This window comes from Malaya genurostris, chromosome 3, assembly GCF_030247185.1.
Source record: "Malaya genurostris strain Urasoe2022 chromosome 3, Malgen_1.1, whole genome shotgun sequence".
In the NCBI taxonomy this organism is placed as follows: Eukaryota; Metazoa; Arthropoda; class Insecta; order Diptera; family Culicidae; genus Malaya; species Malaya genurostris.
This window is the reverse complement of record NC_080572.1, coordinates 221,425,237-221,441,004: the sequence shown is the minus strand read 5'-3', so window position 1 is coordinate 221,441,004 and position 15,768 is coordinate 221,425,237. Positions and strand designations below refer to the sequence as shown.

The 15,768-nt window shown below is 37.1% G+C and overlaps 1 protein-coding gene across 8 annotated transcripts in view; it reads left to right on the top strand.

The window, feature by feature from the left end:
- Window positions 1–15,768, top strand: part of LOC131437613 (uncharacterized) — a 524,049-nt gene that overhangs the window by 241,265 nt on the left and 267,016 nt on the right. For 7 of the 8 annotated variants that reach the window (XM_058607084.1, XM_058607083.1, XM_058607082.1 and 4 more), the window contains exons 4-6: window positions 10,207–10,352; window positions 10,429–10,595; window positions 10,678–10,872. In XM_058607084.1, the coding sequence (XP_058463067.1) occupies window positions 10,207–10,352; window positions 10,429–10,595; window positions 10,678–10,872 (508 nt within the window). The remainder of the gene's footprint in view (window positions 1–10,206; window positions 10,353–10,428; window positions 10,596–10,677; window positions 10,873–15,768) is intronic. The other variant, XM_058607079.1, reaches the window with a different exon arrangement.

Sequence of the window (15,768 nt, the reverse complement as noted above, 5' to 3'; positions counted from 1 at the left end):
GTGGACTAAGAAGGGTTTTTTATCATGAGGTATGCTTGTTATATTCAGTAAAACGACGTAGAATCTAATGAAAGTGCGGAAACGCATTTCGTACGAACGGCAAAAAACTCCGAATCTATCGGTATGCGATTTTGCCGAAAGACGAAAAACCAACCAAAAAGTGCTCTGTTTTTTTTTGTTTACAAATCATTCAACCAACACTGGACTGTGGATGGGAAGGTTGGAAGTGGAAAAAATCCAAAAAGTGCTTGATGTCAAAATCATACGTACAAAAAGGAAAAGCAGAAGCAAAGACTGCAAGCATACAAAATGGCAAAGTTCACTGCAAGAAGCTTCACATACATTTATTGCAGAAATTTTCTTGTACCATAATCGACAACGAAACATGCGTGCTAAAAGACTTTAAATAGCTTCCAGATATGGCTTTATATATCCCGCAAAGCACAGCAACACCGTTGCCGAGATTTCCGAACAAAGAAGTTCTTCAAATTCCCGTACAAGTATATGATTTGGCAGGCCCTATGTAGTTGTGGTCGAAAATCTAAAAGTTTCGTTTTTACTGGCACTATCGATAGGGATATGTAGGATAAATTGTCCGAGTATCTACGAAAGCAGTAGATATCATTTATCAGAAGCCACAACTCTCCGGCTCTGATTTTGGTATAAGGTACAAGAGGTCAAATACGTGCCAAAAACAGCCAATCCACCAAACTGTCCTGAGTTTCACCCAATAGAGACTACAAAGACAATAATACTTGGCTCTAGTTAAACGGAGATTATTCGGAATTAAGAAGAAAGCAAAGAATGCTTATGATTTTATGAAAAGATGGCGACGTGTCACCGCGTTTGTATCTGCCCGTACCAAGGTTTCGTTTCTGGAGGGGCCAAACAAAAACGTTGAAATGCAACTAACACCGATTACTCACATATTGCTTAGCCTATTTCACGAACTTATTTTCAAATGGAATGTGTTATTAGGACATTTAATTTTATTGAGATCCAAACTTTAGGTCCGGAAATACAGGCTGATGAGTGTTGAAAATTTCAAATCGTCATTAGAAGTAACGATTCAACAAAAACAGGAAAATCTTCTTCACTTTGTTCAAAACTGTTTCAATTTCAAAGTCTTGTTAGTTGATTTTAATACAAACTTGGCTTCACCGGTTTCCGATTTTCGGTTCCGGAGGTAGCGGCCAAAAATTCAAAAACAGATAGCACTATGATGACTTCGCCGATTTTTACAAATGATAAAATGGATTCATCCGATACCGACTTCTGGTTCCAGAATTACAGAATTTTGAGTACACGTTTATGTTTCATCATTGAATTCTATTAGAGTTGAAAAAGTACTAGGCCGATGTTAACATGAGCCGAAATTGTAACTCCGTATTCTAGAATACTGCGTACTAAAGCAATGTAATGTTTCTTGAGACAATAAACATCGTAAAAACTTGCGTAGAGCCAGGCAGAGCTCGCGATCGATAATGATGCTCACGTTTTTAGCAGACAGAACTATTCCAACTGGAAGTGTCATTAATGAGTATTTAATCCTTAAGGGCGCAGGGTCTATTTTGTTTTTATTTCTTGATTCGATAAACTTTGCATGAAACGCCTAAATACGAAGTTTGAGACGTTTCCGGTATGCTGTTCTAAAACATTTCTTAACGTTCATTTATAGAGCACAACAATCCACAATGCTTGTGATGATGCGATAGATTTTGAGAGGTGGTCCAAGATAGCTCCCTTACTCCGATTCGTGGAGAACGGAAAACATCTTCTAAATTTGTTGATCTTAAGCTGATAACCGTACAATCTTATTTTGGCTATACTGGTTTCGGTTTGAAGCTTCGGAAGAACTGGTCTAAAATTCCTCAACAAAACTCCATCGATGTGTTAGAGATGATGTGAGGTTTGGGAACAGATAATAGTTCGAGGAAACCAAATCAAGTGAACAAGATGGATGGGCAAGTAATTGAAACCCTTAACCGTTGATTTTAACCATGGTAGCGGAGCTCATATGCTACAGAAAAGGCCATTTAGCAGCGATTTCGTTCTTTGTTTTGAATTAGTATTCCAAAACTGTACCATGACAATGTCAGAAAACTGACATTATGATCTTTCTCATTTATTGAGCCACGTTTGAGGCACTCGTGCCGCTTGGAAGCTCTCGTGCTGACTTTAGTCCATTGTCGGGTAATCTGTTCTGTTCTCTGGCGTATATTAATGGATCCAGCCAAACATGTATTCGAAGTGCGCTTGAGTTTGTCTTTTTAGTCCTAAATAAGGATATTTTTCTCATCTGTAGAATCTTGCCCAACTATGGCATGCTCGCACACTTTCTCTTCCTTGTCACACAGTACAATTTTATGTACTATTCTTATTGTCGTTTATTTTTATATACAGTACAATTTTATGTACTATTCTTATTGTCGTTGCTCTTCAGACCCCTCCTCTGGATACGTGCCTGATCTGAGGGAATCGTAGGAAATCTGTTGATGGGATAGATTGGAAAAATTAAAAAAATTCAAATTTGCTGCTATTACTTTGCTACCCAAAAGTTAACATGTTACAGTTTTATTTACATTAATGATGATTAATGGACTTGGGTAATTTAAAATAAACTCAATCATTGGACAACCAAAGAAGTAGAGCAGAGGAATCCAATCAAAGAATATTCTAAGTATTAGCAAGTGTTAGGGATTTACTTCTGTGCAGCAACATCAAAACGAAGAGTTAACAAAATGGAAAACTAAAATTGTCGTCCAAATATGATTATTTCAGTTTTTATCAAGGATCAAAATAGTTTTCTTTCGGTCCATACCACTGCATTGTTGACGTACGTTCCATATGAAAGAGACATCGTTAAGTACATTCGAAGCTCTATGTTTGTCTACAAGACACATTGCAGCTACTAAAGCAGCCTTTGTAGAAAGCAGTAACAGCTGCAAGAAGCATTTATTACACAAATGGATAGTTCTTCACATACGGAATAGAAAAATAACTGCTTCCTAGCTGATTTATGCGATATGTTTGCGACAGCTTGCTCTGTAGACAATTGTTAATTTAAAGTCATAGGGTAGACCATAAGAAACATATGATATTTTTTTAATGACGCTGATAATAAATGCTACTGTTTCCTCCGTATTCGGAATTCGTAAGGCCGTTCCTGGAAGCATGTTTCCACACGTAGTTCTTTCTTTAGATTGAAAAAAACTTTAAAATTCAATTTGCAATTTATCGGCAACGTAATCTAATTTCACAGTCCCCCTGGAACGTTTACTGCCAAGATGAAGGATGCTTTCCAAAAGTTCAGTATTATGTTTATTAGAAGCACAGTTTAAACGAAACGAACATATTTGAATAACTGTCCTCAACTGCAGGGAGAATACGAATAGTTGCTGGACGATTTTGAACACAACATATACCAATGTCGTCAACACCATCATCCGCCCTCCAGAATTGAAATAATCTATAGAGTGAAAATCAACTACTGGCTTTGATACACTGCCACTTTGAAAAAGTTTTCATGCAAAAAGACAAAAAGTTCTACCGTTTCTACTCTTGATGCCAAAAAGTTCATACTTTGAACTTTGTAGTGAATTCTATTCGAAATATTTGGCGGCAACTGTTCTTTGAAAATCGGATTCCTGGGAATGAATGAAATGTAGGCAAAAAGTTCGCCCATTGAGTATATCTAATCTGATTCTCGAACCGAAGATTTTTGGGAAATCGCAACCCTTTGCAGGATACATGACGAATAAATTCGTCGATGAACAAAAACTGATCCGTTCTGAAATTGTTCAGTGCGCGGAGGATGGTTGAAATGAAATAGAGAGCTAAATTTTTAGGTCTTGCAATAGTGGTGATGTATTCGAAATTTATTCAGCCATACTGTGATGGTAGAGTAATATCATCAATAAAAGCAGCAAGTGCTGCTTAATAATAGTAATAATAATAAGAGCAATTATAAAAAAAAACCCTAGTGATGGGATAATGCCTAACTCTTACTTCAAAACAGTCTCATGATTTTTTTATCATTTTATAAAATAATTTCTAACACTAATTTGGGCTCAATTTATTCAGATAGATTCAAGTAGTTCACAAAAGCATGATTCAGTGTTTATGTCACATACTCGACATCGTTTTTCCAATCAAGCGCTTGACATCTGCGTTGCCTATTTATATGAGAAGAGTGCTGCTAATCTAAAAAACGTGCTTAATCCACCTAGCAGTGCGATGATACCTTGTTTCTATCAATCCGCATGTGTTTTTTGCATGAATATTCTTCAGTGTTTCAGTTTTCATGACATTATTCTAATGTCCGTCGTTTTAAGTGGCAATTTGAGATTCTAATCACTCATTACACTGTAATGTCGAAACTGCAAATCGGATCGAATTTGAATCTAAAAGTGTAACAATCGATTAAACATTTCATGATATGTCGAAGTAATTTCCACTTTAGAGCTTAGGGTAATTTAAGGTACTGCCAGAGCCAGTATTTCAGAAACCAGCATAAACCAAACTGATTCGTATGGCCATATGACGAATAAATTGCAATATTTTTGAGTTCAACTTTAAAGATTTTCGGGATTGTCATCTTCTATATCGCTTTGAATTTTAAAAATTCATCATCCTACAATTCCAGAATCGGAAGTCAGAATTGGATAAATTAGATTTATTTTAATTTGAACTTTTGTTTTTGAAATTCGATTTGGCTTTTTTGAGAAAACAATTGAGCTTTGAGAAACGATTCGATACTGGAACCGGAATTCGAAATTCGGTGTAGTCGAAGTCAGACCTGAGTATCTGTATAGTTTACATTAGTTTCAAAATGTTTGAAAATCAATGTAGATGTATTTGAGAAATCGTAGTGCGTATTAAATTTTTGGGTGCCTTCCGAAACGAAAACTGAATACAATCATAAATGTAATAAGTTTATTTGGTTATCCACTATCCAAATCTGCTAATTATCGGGTTAATTTATGTGAAATAGACATTTTTATACTAATCACCCTGTATCTCGTAAACCAGAAATCGAATCTGACTTTTTTTTATAGGATTTTAAGACCTCTCATTTGAATCATAGATAATTCTTAGATTTCATTTGAATCTTAGATCGGTTCAGTCATCTACGAGAAAAATGAGTTACACAGTTTTAATTTCGTTTCACATATCATCTTGTAGTTCCGGAACCAGAGGTTGGAACCAAACATAATTTAGGAACCTTGTTTGGGAGTATACGACTTTTCATATGAATCTGAGTTTGTAGAAAACGGTTGAGTCATCTCCGAAAAAATTGAGTGAAAATATTTGTCACACACGCATTTGCTAATCTCGACGAACTGATTCGAATGGTATATGGTTGTTATGTTCTTCCAGCATTTATTGCTGTAAGTAGTTTAGATCAATTCAATTATGGAATTACTTTCAACTCGAACATTTTGCGATCATCTGGTTTACATATGGTATATTCGAACGATTATGTTGCCAAAAACGAACCGTGCTAAAAATCGGTCCGAGGCAAAATATCATGCTGTACACAGTCTTTTGGGTACTTAGAAACAAATGTATGTAATAGTATAAAAAATCGTGTTTTATGTTGCTTCCAAGCATTTCTTTGCCAGACAGCACCTAAAACTTCTACTGCTAGAAAAGGGGAAAAAATCGCTAACACAAAAATTTCGATATCTCCGTTAAAAATGGACGGATTTCAACAATCTATGGCTTGTTTAATAGGTATTACCATGCGGAATCTAAGTCTGAAAATATATTTTGTTTTCAAGGTCAATTGTGACAGATAGTGTCAAAAAACTGAAAATTTTGACATAAAACTTTGTATAACTCAAAAAGCAAACATTCGACCTCAAAACCATTCAATAGCGTTCTGGGTGACGGGACTAGTTTGATCATTTGCGACTAGTTTGATCAAAATTGGTCCAGCCATCTCTGAGATCTCGACCTCTTAGTTGACAACACACATACAAACACACAGACATTTTCTCAGTTCGTCGAGCTGAATCGATTGATGAGCGAATTCTGTACCTATTTTTTATATTTATAAAAAAGGTAAAACCCTTCTTAATCCATCTAGTGGTGCGATAATGCCTTTCGCTTTCTTCAAAACAATCTCATGAAAACATTTTTTATCTTTTTATTAAATAATTTGTGACACTAATTTGGGCTCAACTGATTCAGATTGAATCGAGTAGTTCAAAAAAGCATTCTTCACTGTTCATATCACATAGTAGGCATCATTTTCCAACCAAGCGCTTGACATTTGCGTTGCCTATTTGTATGAGAAGAGTGATGCTAATCTAAAAAACCCTTCTTAGTCCACTTAGTGGAATTTTCATAGATCTCGAAATTAGAGGTCATATCATCAAAATTCTATGATGCCAAAAGTCTTAGAATTGTATGAAACGTCGAGATTTAGTGTCATCTTGAAAAATTTTTTTTTCGAAAAATCTACTTTCTGGGACTTTTCTAAGTGTCGATTTAAAAAAAAAAAGTTCGACGTTTCATGCAATTTTCGACGTTTCATGCAATTTTAAGATGTTTGACATCAAAAAAAAATTCGGATTTGGTGATTTTTCAAGATCGAAAATATTCAAACCTTAACCGCCGGGTATCACCCCTTATCCATATCCGATTTAGTTCAAATTTTGCATGGGGACTTTTTTCGAGGTGCTTTAACATTTGAACAATAGCGCTTTACGAAATTAGAGGTGATCCCGAAATATTGGCACCCTTATATACATTAGAGCGGTAGAAAAACAATGTGTTCTGTCGGTTATGTCACTTATACCATCATATCTCCAGAACCAAAAGTCACAGCCATTTGATCTTTGAACTTGATTAATGGCCCGATAGTAGCTTTCAAACGAGCATAAGTTTGTTAAAATCGGTTCAGCCAACTCTGAGAAAAATGAGCGCGTAAAAATATAACGCGTTTTGTCGGTTACGTCACTTATACAATCATATCTCCGGAAACAAAAGTCACTGCCATTTGTTCTACGAACTTGATCAATGGCCCAATAATAGCTTTTAAACGAGTCTAAGTTTGTTAAGCCATCTCTGAGAAAATTGAGCGGTAAAAATATCTTTGAAAAGTGCCCACACACAGACATTCTCCGATCTCGAATGGTAATTAAAACTATGGGTCTCCGAGGCTCCGTTCGATAGTCGGGTTTTTCAGCAATTCTAATACCTTTCTAAAGAGAAAGGCAAAACCAATCACAAAACATGTTATGCAACTGATTAAAAAATATTACTAAATTTTGCTTGAATACCACACGCAGAAGTAACAGGAGCGCTGGTTATCGCAACGTCAATTCTACCGCGTGATTCAAATACTGTGCCTGCTGTGTGTTCGAGACATGCAAAAGGCTGCGCTAATGTTATTCTTATAAATCGCATTCACGCTAAATAGCATTTTATTGGGTCTGGGTATTGGACTCTGCACTCACTTTTCTCAAAGATGACTGAACCGATTTTCACAAACTTAGATTCAAATGTAAGGTCTTGTAGTCCTATACACAATTCCTGAATATTATTTGGATCCGAATTCTGGTTCCGGAATTATGGGGTAAAATGTGCAAAAAAACTATTTTTCTCAGAGATTATGTAACCGAGTTTTACATTTTTACTTAGATGCCAATGAACGGTCCTTCACAAAACTTCTGAATTTTATTTGGATCCGACTCCCGGTTCCGAAATTATAGGGTAAGGTATGTTAAAAATATTATACCATCACTTAAAGGGGTGAAACAGAAAACGTGAAAAATTCTAAATCGGTCTCAAAAACTACTCCCAGCGATAGTCATTATCAGTAAACGATCAACTAAACTGATTTCGGTTATTCTTTCTAGAATCGAAGAAAATTATTTTGAAGAATACCACAGTATTATATATGATAGTAAATTTGATATCAGGAACGCACCGGTACACCACTAGGTGGTTAAAAACAGGTTTTTTATTGATGAAAATATAATAATCAAATCTTGCACGTATTACTTCGGTATCGAACTGAAGCCGGAATTCAGCATCGAAATATCATCGAAGACTCCGCTACCTTTCGATTATCTCAACAAATTTTGCGAACACACAAAATCACTTGTGAAAGTATTTTTTTCTTTTTTTTATCGTCTATTTATAACTTATTTCGGTCGTTCGCCGGTAATTTTTTCAGTTACTGAATTTCTTTAGAATATTGAACTGATTTTTTCCTGAGTGATAACGAAATGAACTATTTCTGATCATGATTTTCTCAATACTGCTTCTGATATCTTTTTAACTCAGCTACCTATCGCAATTCCAATCTACGATTAGATATAATCAGTTTTTTCATGTTCTCTGGAGAAGCCAGCTTAATTCGGAAAAAAGCAAACCTATAATTGGTTCTTTTCGATGAAACAGAATCTGGATAACAAGGCTGAAGCCATAACTAAGCTCGCGCAGTTTTGTCGTGAATACGACTTACTTTATTATGGGGCGCCTTTTCAAAATTAGCCATATAGAAGAATGGGCAGAACTTAATCGTGAATATCTCGACTTGCATTAATGGCAGCAACATAATTCTTTCACTATGATTCACTCAAAAATATGATCAGGAATTTAGAATAATATTTTGAACAGTGTGAGATAACCACAAACAACACAAAAATTAAGTTTTCTCAAAATTTGAAAACAACGCGGAAAACTCTTTACTTTTGCTTGGGGTTTTCGTGCAAAGACGACGATTTTGAGGTAGTCAGGCACATATCTTCAACTGAACGTTATCAAAAGGGGAACCGTGGTCGATGAATTTCTTCTTGTGCGTTGGATAGAAGTAGACGTCGGGGCGAGAAGACGCATCCAAACAGCGGCATCGGAGAGCGCACCTTCTGCGTGGTTAAAAACCTCAAACGCGCTCAGGTCGTAGTTCTCTGTCGACGATGTCTTGCGGTTCGAACGCAGAGCTAGTTTCAACTCAAACAAGAGCGATTGCATCATGCAACAGAGCTTCTGGTCGTTTGCATCGGAGAGAAAGAAAACGAAAAGTGGACAACATTATATAAAATCAGCCGTTCTAATGGCTCTAAATGATATCTAAAGAACAATTAAGATTACTTCTTTGCAAATCGAAGGTAAAAATCATTAGTTAAGTGAAAATCCAAAATAATTTGATTTGCTGCGTGCACTTTTCGCTGTGCGAAAATTGTTCGAAAAATATGTTCCGAACTGTGCTAAACATAAAAGGCAGCAATGAATCCTGTTCAGCATCTTGATAGTTTCGTTCAATGAAATATGCAAATCCGAAATGAGATATCCGACGTCAAAAATCGTTTAAAATTCTAGTAGTGAAAAGGGGGAAAGTTTCACAATTCACACTATCGATCAAGTATCAATTCGAATTCGAAAGTATAAAGAAATCGTGTCAGTTTTATTCGTATACACAAGATCCAGTTATGTCTCTGACATTAGGTACCCGTACTTTTTTTATCATCAAGAAGCAATAATGAATTTTAACACAAAGTTGACTTTGAATCGATTTATTGAATGATGCGTTACATACATCGTTCCCGAGTGTTATACTAAAATACCAACACAACAAAAAACGAATTATCTCACCGCCAGTACATTTATACATTCATCCTTGAATTTGTCCCTCCACCCGTGAAACATGAATGGTTTGTTATATTGAATACTAGCGCAAATTTTCCTTTACATCGGAGTATGTGAAGTCTTATGACAACACATGTCACACATTTCTGGAATTGTTCAATAATCAGTTATATTTTATTTAACCAGATTTTCGACTGCCAGAGCTACGGTAGCTAGTGAAAAACGCATGACTGAGCCATTCGCTCGAATTCAACACAAAGCTCCAAACATTGCTCACTGGAATGTATGCATGTTAGTTATTATTCCATTCACTCGTTTTAACTAATCAAATTGAAAGATTCCGATGCCTGGGGCTGAGCTTTAATTGTTGAACTTACTCTTACACAGAGCGCTTCTCATTCCAGTAGTAGAAGCAAAAAAAATCGAACAAAGCCTGCTGCAGTCGCAACTGTTGCCGTTTGTTGAATGGTGTTTAAGCTTCTCATTTCGCATCCGTTCCCTTGTGTTGTTCCGCACCCAGACGGGTTATAAAAATAGTCACCACCCATGTAGCCTTCTGTCGTGGTAGTGTATGGCAATGCAAGATAATTGATTAATTTTAAGTTACAGGGTTGTCGTAGTGGTGGCCGGAAACCGGGAGGCGGTCACACTCGGAGGACTCTCACCCGACACACAGTACCAGCTGACGGTAGCAGCCGTCTGGAGCGGAAAAAAGTACCGCAGCCGACCGATCGTATTCAGAACGCTGGGTAAGAGATTACTATCTGTTGCTCCGCTCGGAAACGGTTAATTAAACTGCTACAAATTATGACTTTTGTCCCACAGAGCCACCTAGGACGTCATACCAGCAGGATTCCGGTGCGCTCGCTGGCAACAGCGGGCCACCGATCTCCCCGCATGCTGACACAGCACCGTCGCTGAGCGGATTCGGAATCTTCAGCGACGAATTCGGCAACATCTCAGTTAACTCAACATCACGAGAACTTCCAACGGTAAGTCTATTGAAGTGCACAGTACATATGTACGACCGTAGCTTACTAGCACCGTTGCCATCGTTTCATTCATTCCTTCCAGATCCGTGGCGTCGAGATCGGCATCGTAGTGTTAGTGTTGATAGTGTGGGCTGGTGCTATAGCTTTATTTTTCAATCGATGGGGTAAAATCCGAATGTTACTTCCATATCAGCCGGACTACAAACAGGAACAACTGAAAGTTCCTGGGACAGGCGTTTGTGCCAACGGCAGCTGCAACGGGCAGCACTCGCATCAGGTAAGCCAAACTATTGATTTTATCAGATTTTCCAGTAGTGTACATTTCGCTTCCAGTAGAGCTAGTATAATTTTTCCACCTGCGTTACTTTCACCAAACTGTTTGGTATTTCATATAAACACACACACACTTCACATTCTGTCTGTCACCACCAATGCACCAATAAATCTCGGTAACACAATAACTTTCAACTTTCAATACTTGACGTTAATTTTTGAGCACACTGTCTCATTGGTAAATTTTCTTTTCTTATTGGTTAATTTTTCACGTTGTTGCAATACAATCCGGTAAAAAAATACTGAATGTTTTTATAATATGAAGAAAACATCTTTTCAAAATCATGTGTGATATTTTCCTAAGATTAAATGTATTCATTTATACAGTTCAATTTAATAGACGAAACAATGCCCAGAAGCGAAGTATTGTTTATTTAAATGTACGTGAATTCAATGCAGTAACTGAAATGAGCCAAATATCTAGGGTTTTGAAAAACAAACAGTGTGTGACTTTGTTTCTTACGAAATTTTTCAATTAAGTTCTCCTGATGGATAGCGAAGTAAGTTGAAAATTGGAACCAAATAAAGGCTATTACTACTTAAGAGATAGGATCTTAACCGTATTACCTACTACAATCACCCTACTAAATTTCACTGTCACTGTAAAATTTTGGTAACCAGCTGTCTCAATCTTTTCATAATGTAAACTTGTAAACTTCAAGATGTAAACTTAAATCAAATTAATGACTGTGTTCGAAAATATACTACGACAAAACTGATCACCAAAAATTCAGTTCTGGTCGGCTATTTTAGAAACCCTCAGGGAATGATCTCTTTCCTCTCCTTGACTAAATACCTGCATCTAGGACTTAACACTAACCATCAAATCCGGTACATCACTTGCGCCATCTTTCTATCAAACTTCCATCTACAATTTCTTCAAATCATTGTAATTTTCAAAAACCTTTCGTGTTCTTCGGAGCTTGCTTTTCATGATTACTCAGAATTATTCTATTGGTCGAAGTTCGGCTTCGTACCACACCATTACCGATTTCGCCTAATGGCACTAACACAAGGATCAATAAGTCCCGAGACTAAAAATGGAAACAACATTTTTTTGCAAAATTTTTTTTTATTCATCAACATAATCACCTTTTAGTGTGATACAATGGTTCCAACGTTTTTCCAATTTTTCAATACCATGTTTATAAAAAAAATTATCTTTCGCATCAAAATAAGCTTCAGTTTCAGCGATGACCTCCTCATTTGAGCCAAATATTTTTCCCTGGAGCATTTTTTCAAGATCAGCAAAGAGCCAGTAGTCACTGGGGGCTAAATCTGGTGAGTATGGGGGTGAGGAAGCATATCAAAGCCCAATTCGTTCAATTTCGCCATTGTTTTCATCGACTTGTGGCAGGGTGCATTGTCTTGAACCAGGCACCCATTTGGAAAAAACCTTTTTCATGCTCAATTTTTCATGAAGGATAGTAAATACACTTCCATATGATATCTGTGTCATCTTAGCAATCTCACGGAGCTTCACTTTACTTTCTTTATAATTTTTGTCACTTCACTCACATTTTCCGGTATAACGGCTTCCACAGGTCTACCCGAGCGTTCCGCGTCATTTGTGTCGGTACAACCACGTTTAAACTCGGCGAACCACCGACAAATCGTTGCTTTTGATGGACAAGAGTCCGGAAAACATTTTTCAATCCATTGTTTCGCTTGCACGGTTTTTTTACCCATTAAAAAACAATGTTTTATCAAAACACGAAACTCGGTTTTTTCCATTTTTTAAACAAACTACAAAAAACTCAGCTGTTTCTGGTCGGATCGACTTAAAATTTTGACCCGTTTCAAGCAAAGATTAGTACTCTAGAAAGACGTGGTTACTGGTTTACTACGAGCGCCATCTCTGCTTTAGTCTCGGGACTTATTGATCCATGTGTTATGCTAGATCCAGCCAAAATAATATTTCACCCTCGTGAGACCAAAGGAAAGGCAGAAGGCGCTTCTGGAGTCATTCTGCTTCATATATTTAGCTATTCGTTATATACGGCTTGCAGAATTTGGCGCACTCACAGATCACCAGTTCCAGCTCATTTTTTGGAAAAAAAAATTCCAAAAAGTACGTACTGGAACATACAGGCGGGTCTTGCTGACAGAAAACTCCAGACCAGGGACCTTCTGTAATAGTACCAGTTCATAAATCCGGAAACGTACATGATGTCACGAACTACACAGGCATTTCGATCCTTAGCTGCCTCCCAAAAATTTTCGAGTTGCTGTTGGATATTATTCACCCGTCAGTAAAGCACATCCTCACCATCGATCAGCATGGCTTTGTCAAAAAGCGATCAACTACTGCTTGTCAAAAAGCGATCAACTTCTACTCTGATTCACAATCTTGAAAAAAAACGACAACAAGTTAATGTTTAGATTTTTCTAAAGCTTTCGATTGTGTCCCTCATGGACTCGCTGACGATAAATTGAGACGAACTGGATTCCCTGATTGAATATCAAATTGGATTCTTTTGTATATTAAAGATCGTAGTGCCTCAGTTCGAGTCGGAACTGTACCCAAGGAAATCATCTCGGACCACTTCTGTTTGTACTATTTGTGAATGATCTTTGCAATGAACTGTCGTCGCTTAAAGTAATATATGCCGACGATCTAAAAATTTTCGGATCATCACAAGCCTTGTAAATTGTTGTGCGCTACAAATGGATATTGAATGTGTCATAGATTGGTGTGATAGGAACGGCATGAGTGTTAATGTTAATAAGGAGTGTATTAAAAATAAGCTATCCACACATTTTTCTTTCAAATTGTGATAAAAAGCAATATTTTATTCAAACTAAAAATTGATCCTTTATTGTACGAGGTTAAACTTGAGCATAATGAAAACCGGATGAAATTTAAGTTATTCCTTCATGAATTTTCGAAGTTTTGATCGAACGCTCTTCATCAAGTTCCGACAAGTGTTGCATCGCATTTTTTGGACGCTTGATCCCAAATTTTTTTGAACTCCTGCATGTTCCCAGCTGCCTTGCCAGTCTTCTTGAAGACCCTCTTCACGATTGCCCAGTAACGTTCGATGGGTCGAAGCTGAGTGCAATTTGGTGAATTGATATTTTTCTCAACAAAATGTATACCCTTTTCCGCAAGCCAATTGAAAGTGGTTTTGGCATAGTGAGCTGACGCTAAATCCGGCCAAAACATTGAAGGTGTACTATGCTTTTTATATAAAGGCAGCAATCTCTTCTGGAGACACCCAGATCGATAGATTTCTGCATTTATAGTTCCAGTAGTGTAAAAAATGGTTGACTTCAAACCACGGGAACATATTGCTTGCCATACCAGTACCTTTCGACCGAATTTCTTCACTTGAATCGACCTGTCCGAATCGCTCACATCCTCCCCAACGACGACAGTAAAGTATTGTGGACCCAGAAGGGTTTTTGAGTCCTCCTTTACACAAGTCTCATCGTCCATCAAAATACATGCATCCGGACACTGAAAAAGACGCGAATACAATTTCCGGGTCCTTGTTGCTGTTCGCATCTTCTGTTCTACACTTTGTTTCGAAATTTTCTGCTTCTTGTAGGTCTTCAGGTGATTTCGCCTTTTGATAAGCTGGATTATTCCGACACTCGTTCCTGCTTTTTTGGCCAAATCACGTATTGACATTGATTTCTTCTTCATGATTAGAGATACCACTTTCTGGTCCAGTTTCGGGTTGGAAGAACCAGGTTTTCTGCCTCTTTGTGGTAGTTCATCCAAAGAATAGTGTTCCCCAATCTTAATAATGATGGTTTTAACACTGGCATGATGAATTCCAAACCGCTTCGCTAATTTTTGCATAGTAATACCCTTCTCACTTAGCCATGTGTCCAGAATCTTAATTTTGACTTCCTTTTCAATACGCGACATTTTGAAAACGCAGATTTTCAACCGCACAAACAAGTAAACAAACGAAAGCTGACAGCCAAACGCACAGCATGCTGTGATCTGAGCATAAAAAATCATCACAGGTACATGCGTATAACACAAATGTATGTGGATAGCTTATCTTCGATACACTCTTTAAATGTAATACCATAACATTTTCATGAGCTCAGTCTCCAACTTTATTCGAACACTCAATGATGACGATTCCAGTCAAACGAGTTTCTTCTGTAAAACATTTAGGCGTAATTTTCGACCGTAAGTTACGCTTCACCGAACTGTTGTAATCTGGGCTTCATACCACAACGTTCGCACTCGATCGGATCGAACGAATGCAGAAATGTTTTGTCCGATTCGCGCTTCGAAGACTTCCTTGACTAAATCGGCTTCAGATACCACTTTACGAAGATCGCTGTGCTCTCATCAACTGTTTGATTTTACTATGAACAAAGGCACATTTAAATCCAAAATATTTTTAAGTTGTTATTAGGCTAGATAGATATTCATAAGTCTGTGCAATATTTTCTACTCGAATCGAAGACAATAAATAAATAAATCAGATTGGCGCCCTCTGCAAAGTAAAACGTCAGTCAAAAAGTCTCCGGTCTGACAAAGAAAACAACACTATTTTTTTTTTTAACAGTCGGTGTTGAACAGTCGTTCGCACCGCACGCGTATAGCTCTTGGCTCCTGGAATTTTTTTCTGGCTACCTAGAGTTTCATTGATTCAAGGCTTCAGTCTTTTTCAAGGCTACCTGAATCACTAACTAAGTGACTAAGTGATACAAAGAGTGATATTAGAGTGACTAAGTGATACAAAGAGTGATATTAGAGTGACTAAGAAATTAATCAGCCTTTTTTAAGGCTAGCTAGGAGTCTAATCGAAGACTAATTTAGCCTAGTTAATTTAATTTAAAATTTCATTAATTTCAAAAATGCCTGCGTCCA